Below are 22,585 nucleotides of genomic sequence, written 5' to 3'. Positions count from 1 at the left end.
TTTGGCGTGGCATGCAGGTGATCAGTTTGTGGCACTTCCTCCAGACTCTAGGACCTTGGTTTCCAAATGAAATACAAAACTTGCTTTCATCTGAAAAGAGGACTTTGGACCACTGGGCAATAGGTCAGTTCTTCTTCTTCTCCTTAGCCCAGGTAAGATGCCTTTTAATATTGTCTGTGGTTCACCAAATTCCTTGACACGTCTGTGTGTGGTAGATGAGTCCATTCCTTGTGAAGTTCACTGAACTTCTTGAATCGATTTTGGTTGACAGTCCTCATAATGCTGCGGTTCTCTCGGTTGGTTGTGCATCTTTTTCTTCCACACTTTTTCCTTTCACTTAACTTTCTGTTAACATGCTTGGATACAACACTCTGTGAACAGCCAGCAACTTTGGCAATGAATGTTTGTGGCTTACCCTCCTTGTGAAGGGTGTCAATGATTGTCTTCTGGACAACTGTCAGATCAGCAGTATTCCCCATGATTGTATTGCCTAGTGAACCAAACTGAGAGACCATTTTGAGGGCTCAGGAAACCTTTGAAAGTGTTTTGAGTTGATTAGATGACTGACTTGCCACCATATTATAATTTTATTGAGATTGTGAATTGGTGGGTTTTTGTTAAATGTGAGCCAAAATCATCATAATTAAAAGAACCAAACACTTAAACTACTTCAGTCTGTGTGCATTTAATTTATTTAATACACAAGTTTCACTATTTGGGTTGAATTACTGAAATAAATAAACTTTTCCATAACATTTTAATTTACTGAGACTTGATAGTTGCTCTGTCAATTCTTCGTCATCAGTTAGGAACCTAGGTGTGCTATTTGATCGCAATCTTTCCTTAGAAAGCCAAGTTTCTGAACTGAATTTTTCCATCTCAAAAATATATCTAAATTACGGCCTATGCTCTCAATGTCAAATGCAGAAATGTTAATCCATGCATTTATGACCTCAAGGTTAGATTATTGTAATGCTTTATTGGGTGGTTGTTCTGCACGCTTAGTAAACAAACTACAGCTAGACCAAAATGCAGCAGCAAGAGTTTGACCATATTAGCCCTGTCCTGTCAACACTGCACTGGCTCCCTATCAAACATTGTATAGATTTTAAAATATTGCTTATTACTTATAAAGCCCTGAATGGTTTAGCACCTCAGTATTTGAATGAGCTCCTTTTACATTATAATCCTCTACGTCCTCTACATTCTCAAAACTCAGGCAATTTGATAATACCTAGAATATCAAAATCAACTGCAGGCGGCAGATCCTTTTCCTGTTTGGCGCCTAAACTCTGGAATAACCTACCTAACATTGTTCGGGAGGCTGAACCACTCTTGCAATTTAAATCTAGATTAAAGACCCTTCTCTTTAACCTGGCTTACACATAACATACTAATATGCTTTTAATATCCAAATCCGTTAAAATATTTTTGGGCTGCATTAATTAGGTAAACCTGAACTGGGAACACTTCACATAACACCCTATGTACTTGCTACATCATTAGAAGAATGGCATCTACGCTAATATTTGTCTGTTTCTCTCTTATTTCGAGGTCATCGTAGCCACCAGATCCAGTCTTTATCCAGATCAGAGGGTAACTGCAGTAACCCGGATCCAGTACGTATCCAGACCAGATGGTGGATCAGCACCTAGAAAGGACCTCTACTGCCCTGAAAGACAGCCGAGACCAGGACAACTAGAGCCCCAGATACAGATCCCCTGTAAAGACCTTATCTCAGAGGACCACCAGGACAAGACCACAGGAAACGGATGATTCTTCTGCACAATCTGACTTTGCTGCAGCCTGGAATTGAACTACTGGTTTCGTCTGGTCAGATGAGAACTGGTCCCCCAACTGAGCCTGGTTTCTCCCAAGGTTTTTTTCTCCATTCTGTCACCGATGGAGTTTCGGTTCCTTGCCGCTGTCACCTCTGGCTTGCTTAGTTGAAGTTACTTCATCTACCGCGATATCGTTGACTTGATTGCAAATAAATGCACAGACACTATTTAAACTGAACAGAGATGACATCACTGAATTCAATGATGAACTGCCTTTAACTATCATTTTGCATTATTGACACACTGTTTTCCTAATGTTGTTCAGTTGCTTTGACGCAATGTATTTTGTTTAAAGCGCTATATAAATAAAGGTGACTTGACTTGACTTGACTGAGAGGCACCTGTATATATCTATGGCATTCGGCTATACCTTTGGTGAAAACTCTAATTTATGAGTATTTTTCATTTAGTTCAGTAATGCATTAACAGACCTTGAGCTTGTCAAACTCCAGCTTGTTAGAGATCTGAATGAGCTCCTCCATCTGTTTCATCTGCCCCACCTGTGTGTTTGCCTGCATGATTAGCTAAAATTAAGAATAATGTCAAGTGAAAATCAAAGCTGGATATGAAGGACAGAATAAACACAAATGGAGATATTTAACATTTATGAATCATAGTAGAAAGGTGGTATAGATTTTGTGCCCATTTTATAGTTATATTAATACAGGTATGTCAATAGGCATTATTTGAAGCTGTTATGAAATTAACAACATGACACATATGTTTCATTATATATATATATATATATATATATATATATATATATATATATATATATATATATATATATATATATATATAGATTAGGGCTGTCAAAAATTCTCATGCAACGTAGCGAAAATTACAGCTGTTTGGAAAAGCATATGCATTTTTACTTGGTTTTACTGGCACTTGAAGCCTTCAGAACGTGAAAATATCGATCGTAAAGTATTGTGGCAGAGCAAATGAACACCTCCCAAAAACAAGAGTGCCCAGAGTGCTGCTTATGTGATGGTGGCGCATGTTTGTGTTTCTGAGTTCATTCTTTCGAGTTTCTCTATGCATAATTTCATAGATATGTGGCTATATTTAACCACTGGTTCACCTAAAACTCTTACACTATCTGTAGTTAAATGGCATGGTTTGATATAGTGCTTAGGTAAATTTCATCCAAGTAAATGTTAAACTTTTGAAATTCAGAAAAAATAACCACATATTGATGAATCAATACATGAAAATTATATATCCTGTTATTTATCTTTTGGTATGCATTTCAGAAAAAATATGGTTAGGATTCAGGTGTAATTGCAAATAGTGATTAATCCTGATTAATCCACTGAAAATTCTGATTAATTTGATAAAAAAAAAATATCATTTGACAGCCCATATATATATATATATATATATATATATATATATATATATATATATATATATATATATATATATATATATATTAGGGGTGTAACGGTTCAATACCATACACTGATGTCACGGTTCAGTTCGGTTCGGTACATTTTAGATACAGCAAAATGTAAAAACATCTCAACTTTTCAGAATGCCGCAAGCGCACCATGGGTCATGTTACAAGAACTAACCAATCAGCTTCATCCTTTCCCGTAACAACGTTGAAAGCTCAGCCAAGATGAAGGAACAGCTGATCATAGTTGTATATGGATTGCAATTTTGAAAAAAATTTAGTAGCAGAGCTACTGCAAGCGATTTTTAGAGCTGCAAATCCATTTATCCTTTGCTGAAATTTTCGCGTCTCATGGAGAGAGCACGTCATTGTTGCTTAGCAAAGACAGACGCCTCATGAGCGCTTTTGCCCGAGTGCTTTGGAAAGGAGGAGAAAGATGCGCCTAGCGTTTTCCACGCGTTTTTAGGCACGATATGTGAACGGCCCCTAAGGCGCTCGCTCACTCAGCACCCGATGAAGGCTCGTTGCAAAATGTCTAATGCATTTAACAGACCAGAAATAGAAGATCCTCCAATAACCAACAGGTCTGGTATTTGAGTGCACTTTGGATTCCCTGTAAGCTATAATGGTGATGACAGAATGAATGGTAAATAGTAAGGTCTCATATCCACGGCTATAATGTAAATGTAACGTAAATGGTGATGTCTTTTGCCCTGTTTGAATCAGTTGGAAATGTCGGTCTAAATGCTGCGGGGATAGTTTGTTGCATGTATGTTTCTCCTTTTTATAAGGTGATGTCGGTGTAAATGAGTAGACATGTTTCAAGTATTCCTGTGTTTGTTTTTTTTCTTTTTTTCTTTTATTCCCGCTGGTGTACCCTATTGTCATGTAGATGCGACATACCGTTGTTTTTTTATCCACCACTCTCTTGCCATCACCATTATAGCTTAAAGGGAATCCAAAGTGCACCCAAACACCAGACCTGTTGGTTATTGGAGGATCTTCTATTTCTGGTCTGTTAAACGCATTGGCCATTTTGCAACGAGCCTTCAGCACGTACTGAGTGAGCGAGCGCCTGACTGAGTAGCCTAACATAAACATATAAGTTGGTGTTTTTTTCTTCTTCGGGAGTGTCAGGGGTGTTGCCTGTTACGTCGTTTGGGTTATTGGGCTACCTTGTTGAACGCATATCATTATATTTCTCTTTTTTTTTTCAAATATAATTAATTAGTCCAACGAACAGTTATACATACATAACGCGTACCGAACCGAAAGCCTCGTACCGAACGGTTCAATACGAATACGCGTATCGTTACACCCCTAATATATATATATATATATATATATATATATATATATATAATGAAGACACATTTAAGGAATACAATTTGCTGGGTTGGGGGCAATCTGACAATCTTTTTTTTTATTCCTTTATTCTTTCACTGTTGTATACTGTATAGTGTGGCACAACTAATAGATAGATCCATGCAGTAAATATCAAACAATTTTACCTTTTATGATAAGACACTGATAGTTTAGGTTGTCAAAACATTGAAGGATGTTTAAAAATGTTTTAAAAGGATCACTGATTTCACTGATTCTTAAAAAATGTCCAGCAATTGTAAATTAAATTAAAATATTTTCAATTGTAAACGTTATGAAGGATTAACAATAGAATGTATGACACAATTATCGTGTTTAATTGAATTGTATTATTATTATATCAAAACTTTGTCTTCTCACAACATCTAAAACAGTGTGTCCACGGAGAAGGGTTCTAATCATTGCTATACAATGGATACATTTTTTTTTAATGGTAAAAAAGAGCTTGTTTCATCAAAACACAAATATTTTTTAATGACGTGTTTCCATGGTTGTGTCAAAGATTTTTGTGAAAACTGTGTCAGACATTCATTTAAAGGGACAATAAGTAACTTTTTAGGTATTTTATTATCTAAAATCAATATTTTTATTCATAAATATGCCCTCAATGGTGTACAAATACCTATGCCAATGTTTAAACTAATCCTCGTAAATGAAGAATTTATTATCTTTATATACATGGGACGGGTAGGTCGACGGAGGCTTCCATGTAGTTCCGCCGTCTTGCAAAACCATAATAGCAGAGAGGGACAAAAGTACTAAGCCAACGCGTTTCCACAACGCGTTTTCGGTCAGAGCCAGAAACGCAGGTGCAGAGCAGTGAGAGGCGCTTGAAACTGCACCGGCAAGTTTAAAAGTCTGGATTGCATTCTTATTATGGACCATACATATGCCGCGCCACAGGAGAAGAAAACATCGTCGCCAAAACAGTCAAAAATAGAACGTAAAAGGAAACGTGACCGTAGATTACAGAAAACAAGAGTTAATGTCGGGGAAGCTTTGTCTAGGTGGAAAGAGCTAATGCTGGATAAAGATTTCAAAAGAGACGCTGAAGTGGCCAGTTTTCTTCTCGACAGGTAAGTCAGTGTTACAATCTATATTACAATATTTTTTATATATCTAACAATGCACATTATTCAGAAAATATAACGAATAAAGAAGACATAACTACTAATTACAATATTTCATGTTTTCCACAGTCAGTAATTCATACTGTAACATTCGTTTGTTTATGGTCATGTTGCTGTTTGTTTGAAATAACACACCTGTTCACCTGAAGGAAAACTCGACGAAGTGCTATTAGAAGACATCCCGTCAAAGCTTTTTGGTACATATCGCCTACCGTAGATGCAACGCGCATTTGAAAAAGCGAGGCGCTGGAGTGCAAAATTAGTTTGAATGCAAAATACAATTTCACCACTAGATGGGAGTAATTCCTACTTAGTGTCCCTTTAAATGTAAAAAAAATAAATAAAATGAAGTGAAGTGAAAGTTAAATTCAGCCAAGTATGGTGACCCATACTCAGAATTTGTGCTCTGCATTTAACCCATCCGAAGTGCACACACACAGAGCAGTGAACACACACACACACACACACACTGTGAACACACACCCGGAACAGTAGGCAACCATTTATGCTGCGGCGCCCGGGGAGCAGTTGTGGGTTCGATGCCTTGCTCAAGGGCACCTAAGTCGTGGTATTGAAGGTGGAGAGAGCACTTTACATGCACTCCCCCCACCTACAATTCCTGCTGGCCCGAGGCTCGAACTCACAACCTTTCGATTGCGAGTCCGCTAACCGTCAGGCCACGACTTCCCTATAATCAGGGTATACCAGGGGCAACTGTATCTCTAACAAAAACCCCTTGCCACAATTTGCCTCTGCATCAATGTCAGACAGGCTATGATAGTTTTTATAGTTTTAGAATATGTCAAATCCTAATGTTACTGTTTTCTGTGTCACAACATAATGTCAACATCATCTTCCAGTTTCTGAGGAAATAATTTGAAATTTTCAGATCATTTGATTCTCCTGAGACAGGTTCTGTTAGCATCTAACATCAGCAGAGAAAACAAAATAGCTACTACATGAGCTTCCTTTGTTTTGTGAAAGAAATGCCAAATTTGTCAAAACCATCAGATGTTACCACCAAAATATTTTCTGTCTGATGGTGGTGACGGGCTAATGATGGAGTTGACATTCATCATGAAGTCATCATATTTTTGTGGTTATAAAGTCATTTATATTATATTTATATTATACATAATATTAATATTATATTAAATATAACATAGTGTTACATTTTTCTAATACTGTGTAAAATGTACAGTATATACGCCTATTGCTTTTGTGGATTGATAGTCATCACTTCTTTATAGAGTTAGGGTGGAAGGAACATAAGATGCAGGGAACATAAGGCTGAGAAGGGCTGCTGCTGGCCTAATGGGTGACCTAAGCAGGATTGTATTGTTGTGCCCCCCTTCCTCAAATATGATGGAAAAAACAATAACAACAGCAAAACCTTCCTATAGGGATAAAAATTGAATTATCATAAAATAAAAAAGTACATAAATAAAAGAATAAATTGTATTATTTACAAATTACAATTGTAGCTCTCGACATTTACCAATGGCTATAACTTTATGACTCATTTATTTTATAGTTTCAAGCATTCAGAAATCATGCAAAAGAATATTAAGAAGTTTTACTTTGATAAAACCATGGTTAATTTTTGTAAGGGTTGTGATGTCCACATGTTTTTTTGCTGAAGAAATTATAGAGGCTGAGTCATTTATGACAAAAAGGAGGCCAACAATTAGGCAAATAGCCTAAACAAGGATTTGATCCTCCTGTACCCTTTGGCTCCCTTTGCAAGGAGTTGTAATAACATTTTATGTACATAAATTATTTATTTTGCATTAGCCTACATTATGTTTCTTTTTTTTAAGTGTTATTAACCAATCATTATAAATACTTTGTAAATTATTATTTTGAAGTAACAAAACTATGGTTAATTTGCAGTTACCATGGCTACAAAAGAACAATAATTTTTGGTGTTTTTCTTGTTAAAACCATGGCATATGTTTTTCTGGTGGTGGAATTATTTCCGACATTAAAACTTGTTTTTAACATCAGCAGCCAAAAAAAAAAAAAACTTCTTCACAGAAATGTGCGTGAAAGTGATACACAGGCCTCATCTTTACCTAAATGATTTACAATTTATTTAAACAAATATAAAAAAGGTATGCATTGTAGTTGACACCTTAATGAACACAATACAGTTGTTTTTATGACTGTAACATTCTCCCTAAATTTGCCAATATCGAACGTCCAAGGTCAAGCCAGTTTTATGTTTAAAGATTTATGCCTTTTTTTTGTACTTTCTTCCATTTTCTTTTCTCTGCACCGGATTGCTGATGTCTTTTAACCAGGCATAGATGTCCATCAATTATGAGCATTCAGCCACAAACATGAGGTGTGAGCGGTCACGAATTGGGGAATGGCGCAATTGTGATGGTGCCCCCCTGGGAGTTAGTGCCCTACGCAAACTGCGTTCCCTTTCAGTCAGTCACATTCAACATTATGTCAGTGACCGATGAATTGGGATCTCGCTAGAGAGACGAAATGTCTTAGAGTTTTAACAAAACAAGCCAATGAATGTTGGCGTGCAAGATTTGCATTGTGTACCCTTCCCCGCAGCATAGTTATATAAGGAGAGTGCAAGCAGTCGCACATACAGCTTTTCACTTCAGAGCTGAGCCTTTCAGCTTCCTAAAGCGAGTGTCTTCAAGACAGCCTTTGACGCAGTGTTGGTGTTACGGCGCGTCAGCTGGGGTTGCCAGTGCTGTTTCTTGATCTCGGGTTGCCAGTGCTGTTGCTTGATCTCAGCATGCTGCAGCTTCCCATTCTGTGGTCAAACTGCAACTCCTCCTGGGTGCTTCAACACTTAAGTGTTTACTTAGAAAAATAGCAATTCTAATAGAGCAAATTCTAAAAGAGCTCCACGAGTGACAGGGCGTCTTTTTAAAGATGTCTTTCCACTCGTGAATTTCTGGATATGGTCACTTCCTGGCTCCATCTGATGGTCACGATCGCTGCATCTCGTGTGTCTGTGCCTCGAGTATGCTAAGGCTGTGTTCCGCGATGTTGCGTTCAAGGCACCTCTTCATCAAACAATGATGCACAGCCTCTACACTCCTGTCCCCCTCTCCTTTTGCCAGCGGGCAATCATAGAGACAGGTAAGAGTCGCACCACTCACTCAAATCTGTGACGATCGTGTACCAGAGAGACACAGGGAGAGAGAGAGATCCAATTGCAGGTATTTATTAAATGGGGTAATCCAAACATAATCCAAAAACAAGCCTCTCGGAGCACGAGAAGGCTGGATGCACGAAGGGTAAGGGTAAGGACTCCATACAAACAACAGGAAAAGACTGGTATTTATAGGGAAGCTAATGACAATAAAGGGACTGCACCTGGTGCAATTAACAAGAGTATTCTAGTGCCTACGGTGAAGTGCATAAGGGGAAGTGAGCCCACTATTGGACACCCAAGGAAACAGAGACTAGACAGCGTGACATTACCCCCTCCTCCACGGAACAGCTGCCAGATGCTCCACCCGAAACCAAGGGAAAACTAAAAACATAAAGAGACCAGGAGGGAGGTGGAGCAGCGGAAGACCGGGGGGAGGGACGAAGGGCCAGGTAAAATGGGGAAAACAGAGACAAGAGGACCAGGTAAAATGGGGAAAAAAAGACAAGAGAACCAGGTACAATGGGAAAAAAGAGACAAGATGAGTGCAACACAAAACAAGGAGTCCAGAAGGGAGGTGGACCGGCGGAGGTTCAGGGGGAGGGACAGAGGTGATTTGCCTTTGTTCATGAAGATCAGTGGTGACTTGAATTTTCCCATGAAGAACCCTGGTGACTTGACTCAGTCCTTGAAGATCACCGGTGACTGGACTCTGTCCCTGAAGATCACCGGTGACTTGACTCTGTCCTTGAAGATCACAGGTGACTTGACTCTGTCCTTGAAGATCACCGGTGACTTGACTCTGTCCTTGAAGATCACCAGTGACTTGGCTCTGTCCTTGAAGATCACCAGTGACTTGACTTGACTCTGAAAGGTCAACGGTGACTAGCCTTGACACTGGAAGGTCAATGGTGACTAGTCCTGACTCTGGAAGGTCAATGGTGACTAGCCTTGACTCTGGAGGGTCAACGGTGACTAACCCTGACTCTGGAGGGTCCACGAGCACCTGACTCGACTCTGAAGGGTCCACGAGCAACTGACTCGACTCTGGAAGGTCAACAGTAACTAGCCCTGACTCTGGAAGGTCAACAGTGACTAACCCTGACTCTGGAGGGTCCACGAGCACCTGACTCAACTTTGGAGAGTCAACAGGAACCTGACTTAACTCTGGAAAATCAACAGGCACCTGACTCGACTCTGGAAGGTCAACAGGAACTAGCCCTGACTCTGGAAGGTCAATGGTGACTAACACTGACTCTGGAAGGTCGACGGTGACTAACCCTGACTCTGGAGGGTCCATGATCACCTGACTCGACTCTGGAGGGTCCACGAGCATCTGACTCGACTTTGGAGGGTCAACCAGAACCTGACTCAACTCTGGAAAGTCAACGGGCACCTGACTCGACTCTGGAAGGTCAACAAGAATCTGACTCGACTCTGGATAGTCAACTGGAACCTGTCTCAACTCTGAAGGGTCAACTGGAACCTGACTCAACTCTGGAGGGTCAACGGAAACCTGACTCAACTCTGGAGGGTCAACGGGAATATGACTCGACTCTGGAGGGTCAACCGGAACCTGACTCAACTCTGGAGGGTAAACGGGAACCTGACTCAACTCTGGAGGGTAAACGGGAACCTGACTCAACTCTGGAGGGTCAACGGGAATATGACTCGACTCTGGAAGGTCAACCGGAACCTGACTCAACTCTGGACAGTCAACGGAACCTGACTCAACTCAGCAAAGCCCACTGTAGCTGCCATCCTCTGCAGTGGCTCCGTGCTGGCGGCCACCTTGTGCAGTGGCGCTGGGTTGGTGGCCATCTTGTACTGTGGTGCTGGCTCAGCAGATGTGATGTGAACAGTCTCTGGATCAGCAGACGTGACGTGAACACTCCTGGGAATCTCTGGGATTTTTGACAGCATGGAGAAATAATCCAAAAATGTATCAGCGGCCATCTTGGGCATTGGCGCTGAGTTGGCGGCCATCTTGCATCGTGGCGCTGGGTTGATGACCACTTTATACTGTGGCGCTGTGCTGGCGTCCATCTTGCCTCGTGGCGCCGGGTTGACGACCATCTTGTGCAGTGTCACTGGACCTGTGGCCATTCTGCGCGGTGGCGCTGGGCTGGCGTCGATCTTGCCTCGTGGCACTGGACTGGAGGTCATCTTGTGCTGTGGTGTTGGGCTGGCCTCCATCTTGCCTCGTGGTGCTGGGTTGGCGGCCATCCTGTGCAATGGCGCTGGGTCGGCGGCCATTTGGCGCAGCAGGCTGGGCTGGGAGCCATCTTGTGCAGTGGCACTGAGCTGGCGGCCATCTTGTGCAGCGGCACTGGCTCGGCAGACTTGCGTCTCCTTTCCCCTCTCCGTCCACAATGGTGAGACGGTGGCTCCCATCCGTTCCTCCCGAACCCAGGGTCGACGGGGGCCATAGTGGAGAGTGAGGCCGAACCTCCTCTCGACCACTCATTCCGACATACCCAGCGACCTCCCCTGGTCCCACGAAACACGACCAGGTGGGTACCCTCGAAACCATTTGGTGACTGGGGAGGAAATATGAACAGACATACCGCTGGATCTCAAGTGATGGAGTCCTTCTGTGATGATCGTGTACCAGAGAGACACAGGGAGAGAGAGAGATCCAATTGCAGGTATTTATTAAATGGGGTAATCCAAAACGTAATCCAAAAACAAGCCAAGGTCAAAACCAAAACAGCAGTCCAAAGCAAACAAACAAATAAACAAAGGAGGGAACCGGAAAGGGAACAGAATGGGAACTCGGAGGACGAGAAGACAAGGAAGAATCTCGGAGGACGAGAAGGCTGGATACACGTAGGGTAAGGACTCCATACAAACAACAGAAAAAAACTGGTATTTATAGGGAGGCTAATGACAATAAAGTGACTGCACCTGGTGCAATTAACAGGAGTGCAATTACTGTGATGACAGGACAAGACTAGAGGAATTATAGTGCCTACGGTGAAGTGCCTAAGGGGAAGTGAGCCCACTAGTGGACACCCAGGGAAACAGAGACTAGACAGCGTGACAAAATACCCACTCCGGGATGCTGTGCCTTCCGTGTCAGTTCCCTGTGCTCCGCCTCGCTGCCCCACTGCAGTGGTATGTCAGTGGTTCCCCTAGTTCTGCTCGTTCGGCCTCTGGGGGCCTGGCTAGCCCAGACCATCACGCTGGCTCACGAGAACCATCAGACTCAGCTATGCAATGAAGTTCACCCAGCGTCATCCCAAGTACAGGGACGTGGTTCACCTCTGTGTTGGACAAAGATACTCCCGTCTTGCGAGCAGAAATTGTGGTCCTGCCGGTGAAGGATGCGATAGAGCCGGTTCCTCCAGCCGATATGAAGTTGAGGTTTTACAGCCCATACTTCATTGTACCCAAGAAACGCGGTGGGTCACGGCCAATCCTGGACCTGAGCATTCCGAACCAGGCCCTTCACAATCTCCTGTTCAGGATGTTAATGCAGAAGCATATCTTTCTATGTGTTCGTCCACGAGATTGATTTGCAGCGATCTCGTGAAGGACATGTACTTTCATGTCCCGAGACAGGACGTTTCTCCGCTTTGCGTACGAGGGGCGGGAATATCAGTCCTCCCCTTCGGGCTGTCCCTGTCGCCTCATGTCTTCACCAAGGTCATGGAGGCGGACCTCGTCCACTTGAGGGAAGCAGACATTCGCATTCTCAACTACTTCGGCTAATATTGGCCCAGTCCCGAGCTCAGTTGTGCGAACAGAGAAACATGGTATTCAGCCACCTTCGGCCGGTTTGGGCTTCAGGTCAACTGGGAAAAGAGAAAACTCTCCCCTGTGCAGATGATCTCTTCTCTGTGTCGAGTTGGACTCGGTCGACCTGACAGCACGTCTCTCGACAGAGTGTGCTCAGTTGATGCTGGACTGCCTGGAGTCATTTTGGGGCATGAAGGCAGTTCCACTGAAACAGTTTCAGAGGCTCCTGGGGCATATGGCATTCATTGCTGCTGTCATGCCATTAAGATTGCTTCTCATGAGACCGCTTCAGCATTGGCTTCTCGGCACGGATGCGCTGGCACACAGCTGGCCTCGGGGTCTACGCAAGTATGTGTTTCCCCCAGTGAGCCTTCTCACACAGACGCTGTGCTAGGTCAGGCAGGGCAAGGAGCAGGTCCGCTTAGTAGCACCATACTGGTCCAGTCAGACTTGGTTCCCAGAGCTGATGCTCCTCATGACAGCCTCTCCTTGGCGTATTCATCTGAGGAAGGATCTTTCGCAGGGCACTGGAGCGGGTCAGCAATAGTGGCGTTTTCCATATGGATCCGAATTTGTCAATCACTGATGTAACGTTGAACATTGTTCCCTGTTATGTTATGTAACCCTCGTTCCCTGGAGGAGGGAACGGAGACGTTATGTTACGTTGCCACAGTACGGGGCACACTGTCTCCGACTGCTCGCGCTCTCCTTATATACCCCCACTGCAGGGCAGGGTGCGCTATGCAAATCTTGCATGCCAACATTCATTGGCTTGTTTTGTTAAAGCGATTAGCGAGATCCCAACTCGTCAATCACTGACGTAACATTCCTTCCTTCAGGGAACGAGGGGTTACATACGTAACCGAGACGTACTCTGCATATAGGGAGCGGCGGTACTGAGGCTAATGGAATACAAACTCTGTCAGTTCTATGTCATCTCCGTCAGAATGATGATATTTTATATTTGTTGAGGAATTGTTGGTCACGTGTGAAAATGCATTCTGTCTGCTAGGAGAATGTGTTAAACTGCTATGAAAATGTTAAAAACTTCTTGACTGCTTGACTGGAGAATAAGTGATGGCAAGGTAAAAAAGCACATTTTGTAAAAAAGGGAAAAGTTAGGAGGTTGCATCAAAGCCTAGCTCTGTAGCTTAGTACATGTAAGTTCAAAAATTTTGTTTCATTTGTCTGAGTACAAGGTTTTACTTTTTCAATTTTGCACCGTTTTTTGTCCCACTTGTCAAGAATCAAAAAAAAATTTTTATTGTGCATGTGATTTTGTTATACTTGACATTACACAACACGTTTTTCAAAACCAGATGAAATTAACATAAATAGAAAGAGTACATTTTTAAGAGCTTGGTATAGGTGTTTTAAACTAGGTTTTTAAAAGTATCTTCTTTATTTTTATGTCATTGACCCATTGTAAAACAGATTTGAATGTGACTCCCAATCAGATTTTGTATTTAGAACACATTTATATTCAAAGCAATATCAGATGAGCAAAAGTAATTGTGTTGTGTACTTAAATTCTAAGTAGCAAATGCTAAAATGTTTTACTGCTGTTATACTAAACATCAGCACTCTGTCACTCAAACTCAAGGATCAATGTCTATATGTTTTTTTTTTTATTGTACCTTGGAGACTGAAGCCAGGGCCTTTGAAGCTGTTTCCTCCTCTTTTGTGCCCTTTGCAGTCCGCTTTTGAATATTCTACAAAAAGTTTAAATTAATCCAATTGCTATTTTCTTATTCATTTCACATTCACTAGAAAATTTTGAGGAATAGGTATTTTTTGAGAACATTAGGAGTGTGTATCTCACCTGTATAAGGATTTTGATGCGGGTGATTCGTTGGAAAGGCAGAAGCATAAAGGATGTGAAGGGCAGACGTTTACAAAGTGGAGATGACTCTAGCCGCCTCATCACAAGAGAAAAATCTCTGTTACTCTCCCTGCCAGTACCACACATACACATAAGCAACATGTTTACACACTGTTTAATTATTACTAATATTATGTATATTTCTGTTTTTGGTCACCCAACTCCAAAAGTAAATGTAATATAAAATGTATTTTATGCATTTTGAAAATGTTTTACATTAAAATTATTATTATTATTATTACTATTATTTTTAGGTATGGGTAAAAGTCTCACATCAGTCTGCTGTAGGTTTTCTCTTGGTACTGCTGATTTCGAACATAATCAATAAAGACTGAGAAATGATTCTCTGAGTGCTCATAAATTATGTCACACACATCAGATATCACCACACTCTCATCTACTCGCTTCAGCAGATCCCCTATAAACCTAAGAACAACAGAGATGTGTATTCATGCCTGTGGGATAGTACTGATTTGGCTGAGAGTAAATAAATTATAACAGAATAGATTTTTCTTTCATGTGTCATGCTCTTGAACTTGTCTCTCTTTCTCACCTCTCGCTGACTTCATAGACCTGCAAGAGGTTGGAGAAGAGGACCCTCCTATCATGAATGACCAGAGTCTCACTGAGTTCGCGTGACCCCAAGAAATGATCCTTCAGAACACGCAGGGAGCGCAGGTAGGAGGCCTCAGAGGTGAGGACCTCAAACATGCTCTAAAAACACACATAAGATTTAAAATAAAAATATGTAATACAGCTGAATTTAGCAAAGAAATATGTTATTTCCAATAGTGGTAAAGTTTTTTCTAATAGTGGTAAACTATTACCCTCACCTCTTGTCTCTGTTTTTCAGTGCGAGTGAGTTTATGTAACACTCCACTTTCCTCGACCACTGGTAAATCCTGCCAGAGTGTAATCTCTTCAGGGCCTCTCTTGAATCGGGTGCCAACCACTGCAAACCCTCCGGGACCCTCAAGACCCAGGGTTTCACTAACACTCCTCCTGTTGCAATTAGGACTATCAGACTGGATCTGACTGGCTTCTTTCAGGACCTTTGCCTGGTAGATCTGATATAGAGGTTCTGAGGATGACATATTGTTTTTGAGAATCCTTGTTGAACAGCAAAAGATCCAAATAAATGTTATTGCACCTGATTTTCATTTAATCCTGCTCCAAAATCTACTTTGAAATTTAATAATAAAACCAGAAATAATTTTTAATTTTTAATAATTAAAACTGTTGGTTTTAGACATCTAAAATGGATGAAAGCTTTCCTATGTTTGTGTGTTATACATTCACTTAATTATCTCACCATAGTCGCTGTTTGGCTCCCAGTCACTGGAGATTCTCCGTGGGCTTGCTGTTTTGTCACACAGCCTGTAAGAAACTCAAAACAGTTTAATCTGGCCACACAATACTGTGCTCAAGTGAATATCTGTCACAGATAAGGCCTAATGAAAAGACTGAAATTTTTTAAATGTCATTGGTCAGGTAGAAAAAAAAAAAACTCTGGATATGCTGGGAGACAAAAAAAGGGCATTCTCACCACATATTTTAGTTTTGACCACCCTTTCCGGCTATTAGTGAGTCAAAAATATAACCTCTGGGTATGTCAGGTTTTATATTTCAGGGAAAGAGGAAATGTAAATCAAATGATTAGCCTACTACTTGTTGATGTTGAAATACAGTAAAAAGGAATCAGAATAAATAGTTGTGGGGGTCATAAAAAATATGCATTCATATTACATTTAAGCACATTTCAGTAACCACAAATGCTCATTTTCAAAGTGGACTAAAAAGACGGTCACAAATGGAAGTCCTGATAATGTGAGGAGTTAGAAATATATCTACAGACTGTCTCACTTCCCATTAGTAAAGATGTATTTGAGCATACATCAACAAATATAAACAGTCATTTCATTAAAGGATTTTGATATTGTGTGAAAATCTGTAGTGTTTTCCTTACAATGTCTTTAATGTACCAGTCTAGGAGCAGCACACAACAACAACCTACAGGATGAAAATTACTGATAGAAATTCTTTGACCCCTCTAAAAATCATTGGGTAATTTGTGCATTTTTTAACAGTAGCAAAGGTCAACTTTTTGATGCTGTTAACTTACGCTTCTGTGTCAATAGACTCCCAGTCTTCAAAATCACCATTTTCATAGCTCTTACCTAAAAAAACAAACATGAAAAAAAAATGTTTGTTTAAAAAAATCTAGACATCTTTTTTTTTCTGATTAAAATATTTCAAAGCAGATAATTTAAATATATATTCATAATTGATAGAGGTTCCTGGATCAACATTAGGGTAGGGTCAGGAGGTTAGGGTCTTACTGTTTAGGTTTAGAACTATGTTTATTAAGAGACTACGTTTATTTGAAAAAAATTTAATGTTAGGATAAGACGTTATTCCAAGAAGATACTTGGCAAAATCTCTGCCAATATTTTGAAAAAGAGCATAAGTTAAAATATAACTTATTTTTCTCTCTGTTGAAACTGCTTTGTGTGCTGTACTTTAGTAAAAAAGCAGTATCTGGAAATTATTTAGCACTCACCTGTTGGGTTTGACATAGATATGTGGCGAGACGATTTTCCATTCTCTCTTTTGCTGGTGTTTCTGATTGGTGGCCCGCCGCCTCGAAGAGAAACTACACATGCCAGCACTGGGTGGGAAGACCGTTTTTTTGTATTTTGAGGATGTAGAGGAAGTTGTGGGGGAGGTCGAGGGGGGACAGCTGGAGGGGTAACTTTATTGTCATTTGATGGCAAAATATCCAAATATATATGATCATCTGTGTGTTCTAGCTGTGCATACTGCTGGGTATTTTGATACTCAGATGACTGATAAGTCCTTGGTGGTAAAGGGGGTTTTGAATGGCTTTGAAATGATTTATAAGCATATGCAAATCCATTCCCTGCTAATTTGTTAGGGCTGTGGTGAAGCAGGAAGCTTTGGCAATTTATACATGGAGGCAATGCTTGGGGTTTTGAATTGGAAGATCGGCTGTTCAGTCGCCATCTGACGTCATTGCTGGTTAGGTGTAAAACATGCTCATTTATCTGACCTCCTATGTTTCGATGTTTGTGATTCTTTTCAATTGCAGTATCCATGTTATTTTTCTCCTCATGTAGAGGAACCCAGATTAGTTTCATACCAGGCCTTTGAAGATGGCAGAGGCAATGACAGTGTTTCTCCTCTGAGTGGGTAGGTGGTGCAGTTGAGCCCTGATGATTCTCTAAGGTGCCACTCACATTATTTACTTCACTGCCATCAGGAGCTGAGGGAAAGAAGAGTAGCCAGGTGCTTTACTAAAGCTTATCAGCAGGCTCAGAAAGAATCTACATTTTTCTCCCCACATTTTAGTTTTTGTGAGGGTAAAATGGTATAGTGTATTAAACAGTGTATAGTGTATTAATCTGATAGTTCTGCATCCTTTTTGGTAGGTGAGAACATAATCTGATTAGCCAAAATATTTAATTACTGACTATGGAAAGGGGCAGGGGTTTGTGATCAGTTGCCTTCTACAATGCGCGAAGCCAGTGGCCCTTAATTGATTTCACTTTACTGTGAATTGTAATGACTTTAAGACCCACTTTTAACATTGGACATCAATTTAAAATTTAATGCTATACAAAAGCAAACAAAATTAAAATCTCTTAAATTCCAACGGTTTCATTCTCTCAGCAGGCAATTCACTGCACATGACATGTTGATCCTGCTTTCAAGTTTGTCTGCATTTGCGTCAAAGACAAACACACATTTCTTTTAAATAACAAAAAAAAAAAAAAAAAACTTTAGAAAATCTAAAAACATTTTACAAGCAATTCCTGTACTTTTTGGATTTATATTGGCTTTATATGGTTTTATTTTAATGGCTCTAAAACTCCATCATGTGATATAAACATAACATGATCCTACATCAAGTAATAGCAAACACAATGTAAAACAATCACTTTTTCAGCATTATTTCATATTTAGGCATATACAGAATAGAGAAAATATATGTTAGAAACAGATTCCAAAATGTTCACTACCTGATCGACCAACATCCACATCATCTACTGCCAGTTGAAGATTTGTTTCCCTCAGTCTAGAAACTGAAGATATTTTCTCTGCTTGGTCCTTTGCCCTGGGTGGACATGACAATCTAGTTCCAACTACCACAGACCTTCCATCTTGGCTTATATTTTCAGAGTATCTTCTCACTTTATTGTTGTTTACTGCTGTTTGCTTGCCCGTTCCTTTTTCAAAGTTACGCAAAGCTTGAGCCACACTGCTAGAGGGACCAAAGTGCCTTGACTGGTGTGAAGCATTAAGGTTTGGTTTTGGTGGAATGGTAGGTTTTCCATTGGATGTGTTACGGATTGACTTATCCATGATTTGAAGCTCCAAAATAATTTTCATGTCCAAGTGAGAAAGATTTACAGATCAAAATCCGGAGACACATGGATGCACTGATATTAAAGTGCAAAACGCATCAACTGATCCACAATCCATGATTGTGCTGATTTCATAATCAACAATTTAGTGTCTTCTTGGTCAGTGAAGCCTGTGTTGTCACGCTCTGTTCTCTTGTCATATCAAAATAAAAAAACAACAAAAAAAAAACAAGAAAAGCAGCTCATTTACCTTACATTGAGCATTCAAAGCTGCTACACACAATATGTAAAGAAATAATTTCACTCCCCCGGTGTGCTATCATTGTGAGCAAAGCGGTTATGAGTGTTGTTAATAAATGTCACTAATGAAGGTCATTTCTTCTTTCAGATCTTGTCCTCTGGTCCCTCACATGGCTTAAAAGGGAAGTAGGTCACCACACAAAATGGGTTGTTGTATGTAAGTGAAATATCCTGTAGATGTAAGATAATAAGATAATACAGTGTTACTTTGATTAGAAAGATTATTAGATTTTCTGTATGATGCAAAATCTATTTAGCTAATTTCTTTAAGCATTGTAACATATAATGAAGTTATAATATAAACTTCCAGTTCAATATTTCAGCAAGGCAGCTGATTCCAGACTTACCATAAAAGCACATGACTCGCCTTTCATGCATTAAAATATTTTATTGTTATAGTCAAGTTTAACAAGACATCTTTACAATTAAATGTATTATAAATCCCCCAAAAATCAATGTGTTGACAAACAGTAAACAGAATATCTTCTGAAATGTCTGGAAAATATATATTTTAACCATAAAAGTAAACAAGGATCTCACTTCCTCTATGAAATATAAGCCGATATGCGTTACTTTTTCAGTTCCTTTATTTTCCATTTACTAGATTTAATTCCTCTTTTAATGCTAACATCCTCCATGACCAAAAATTCCCTCATGAAACTGTAAACGTACAAACATAACATTATAAGTAATTTTACCTCATATTACAATAATTCAGCTATCAGAAAGTTTTGTTTAAAAAAAATGTCATAACTTGGGGTGATTTGCTTACTTTTTATCAACATTTTTAAGGAAAAAATAAATCCCACTACATACATAGGGAGACCTTCTAAGTTACACAAGCATTCTTCACATTAAGCATTAAAGGCACATTAAGCAACATGCCTTTGTTGTTCACCATGAGTCATTGTGCCCACAAGTTTATTCATTTATTTTTCTAGTTCACAGTAGAACACTTCCCCCTCCCTTTGCTTCCACATAGTTGGGATCCAGATCGTTGGGGAGTTTTCCATTTTTTCCCCAGACATTAAGCTCCCCAAACACACCTGTCTCAATCATCTCCTCCTGCCAAGGAATTGGTAAATTCTCAGTTGCAAACTCATTATAGAATTAATTTTATTTGTTGTCAATAACAACACCTTTGATAGTGCTGATTGCTCCTACATCATCAATGTATTTGGCATCATCTTAGGATCTGGGACAAAAGGAGGAGGAAGCATTCCTGTGCAAAATATGTTTTAAGATGTCAAAAATGTTTTAAATTAAAATACCTGATAAAAGGGAGTACCATTGTACTCAGATGATACTTTGATACTGTACATATCTTTGTTCTTTATTACTACCATATTCGTTTACACTTTATTTTAAAATGTCCTTATGTCAACATAAGTAAATGTATATTTTAGGTAATAAGTAATCTTAATTAACAAGATGTACCCAGGGTTAGGGTTAAAATTGGAAAAAATATATAGATAAAAAAAAAATCTGTGACATGCAATAATTTAGAACATTAGGACAATGACCAGAGAAAATGCCATAAGGCTTAGGGGTTGAGGGTCTCTGCACAACCACACTTTTCATGCATATTTAATTACATGTTAGGAGTACACGAGTAGAAAGGAACATTCTGCATTTTAAACGTTTAACACTTAAATTGACTCAAGTACAAACATTTGACATCTCAAAAATGTCATTATTGTCAATTAATGTCAAAATGTCAATTGTCATTACTTAAGATTTCTTTGGTTACCGCTTTGTTTGTATCAAGGATTTTCTTCAAACATGCACTTGAGCTTCGTTGTGTAGCTTAAGTTAAACACAAAGAGAATGAATATTGTTCCAATGCCAGTCACAGTGTCAGATTGAGAAATGTTAAGGGTACATTGTTTACAAACTCTGAAATGTTGGATATGTAGACTCATTCAAATGTACACTGTCTGGTCAAAAAAAAAAGTCACTACTTGGATTTAAATAAGCAAATACTGAAAAGTCTAGAATTGAATGATTATTGCAGTTATTTTTATGTTTCTGTATTATTGCATGTTTGGCAATTTTTCTTTTAGCCCAAACTGATGCAGTTTGTAGCTTTTCATTTCTTAAACAACCATGTTGGAGGACGTACCAATGTACACATTCCAGCATGACAACAACAAAATTCATCAGGCTCAATTTCTGAAATAGTGGTTCAGTGAGCACAAGGAATCATTTTCATGTATGAATTGATCACCAGTCCTGAGCTTAACTCTACTGATTGTCTTGAGAATGTGCTGGAGTAAACTTTACGGAGTGGCTAGACTCTCCCATTCAATACAATAGCCAAAGAAAAAATTCTTAATGGAAATAAATGTTGTGATGTTGCATAATGTTGTTTAAACAATGTCAACTCCAGCACATCCTAAATACTTTCAATAGGGATTATATGGTGTTATTTTTTAGTCAAAAGTTATGAGCGTGTAAGACATGCTCACGAGCACATTATGTTATTTCACATGTGTGGCTTTGCCCCGTTGTTCTTCCAAAATGACAGTTGGGGAGCAATTTAAACATCTTCAAGGCGTGTTAAATAACTCAGCGCTGGCCTGAAACAACCCAACGAGGCAACCCAGCAGCTTTAACCCAACAGAGAGGATCTCGTGCACCTTACCTCTCAAAATTTGATTGATGAGGGTCATAAAAGCCATCTGTTCTGGACACCTGTTTGTACACCCCCTCCCCTCCCTGTACACCCCAGTGACCTAAATATGAACTTATGAACCTAAGAAGGAATTTCGGTGAGGGAGGGGAAAATGTGTTGGGCTCTATGTGCTTTTTTTAAACTCTGAAAAGGGTGAAATCATGAAAATGGTGTAAGGGAAGTTTTTATTAAGGTTTTAAGTACACAGTGCATTTCAAGAAAAAGGTTAGACACACATACGAAATGGAAACGATGTAATGATCATTTTCGTAGTTGGAAAAGTGTAAAACGTTGTTAAAGTTGTAAGAAATGAAATAAAAAGAAAGCTAGGTTACTGGTTATTTATCTAAAACAACTAAACAAGTCAAAAACTATCATATATGTTTCGTGAAGCAACACGTGAAAAAGATGTGAGAGCTTGTAGCATTACAATTTAAAAACTTTTAAGGTTTTTTACCAGCTAGAAAAGAAAGAAAACTAGATTATAGAATTTTATAGGATGTGTACCTTTCCTCAAACTGAAAAAAGAAACAAATGTAAAGTAAGGATACAAACCAGAAAATTTGGCGTTTTGTCACAATGTTAGAAAAAGTTGTAAAAACAATGTAAAAAAAAGATGGTAGGCATTACGCTGATTTAAAATAAAATCCATCAGACAAGATACCTGTCAAATCTACGTTGTACTTTACCACTAACTACCATTTTAAAAATCGAGACTGTTACTGA

At 39.6% G+C, this 22,585-nt stretch overlaps 1 protein-coding gene across 44 annotated transcripts in view; it reads right to left on the bottom strand.

The window, feature by feature from the left end:
* LOC127958675 (rho guanine nucleotide exchange factor 15-like) overlaps positions 1–22,585 on the bottom strand; it is a 115,545-nt gene that overhangs the window by 7,633 nt on the left and 85,327 nt on the right. For 12 of the 44 annotated variants that reach the window (XM_052557628.1, XM_052557629.1, XM_052557626.1 and 9 more), the window contains exon 10: positions 2,273–2,365. The exons of 6 other annotated variants lie outside the window; for them this stretch is intronic. In XM_052557628.1, the coding sequence (XP_052413588.1) occupies positions 2,273–2,365 (93 nt within the window). Of the gene's footprint in view, positions 1–2,272; positions 2,366–14,255; positions 14,331–14,440; positions 14,571–14,773; positions 14,927–15,053; positions 15,215–15,333; positions 15,582–15,812; positions 15,878–16,622; positions 16,678–17,060; positions 17,784–18,540; positions 19,268–22,585 lie in introns of those variants that run through there. 26 more of the 44 variants (XM_052557627.1, XM_052557625.1, XM_052557623.1 and 23 more) reach the window with 11 other exon arrangements.

This window comes from Carassius gibelio, chromosome B5, assembly GCF_023724105.1.
Source record: "Carassius gibelio isolate Cgi1373 ecotype wild population from Czech Republic chromosome B5, carGib1.2-hapl.c, whole genome shotgun sequence".
Lineage (NCBI taxonomy): Eukaryota > Metazoa > Chordata > Actinopteri > Cypriniformes > Cyprinidae > Carassius > Carassius gibelio.
The sequence above is the reverse complement of the archived record's forward strand: the minus strand, read 5'-3'. Positions and strand labels throughout refer to the sequence as shown.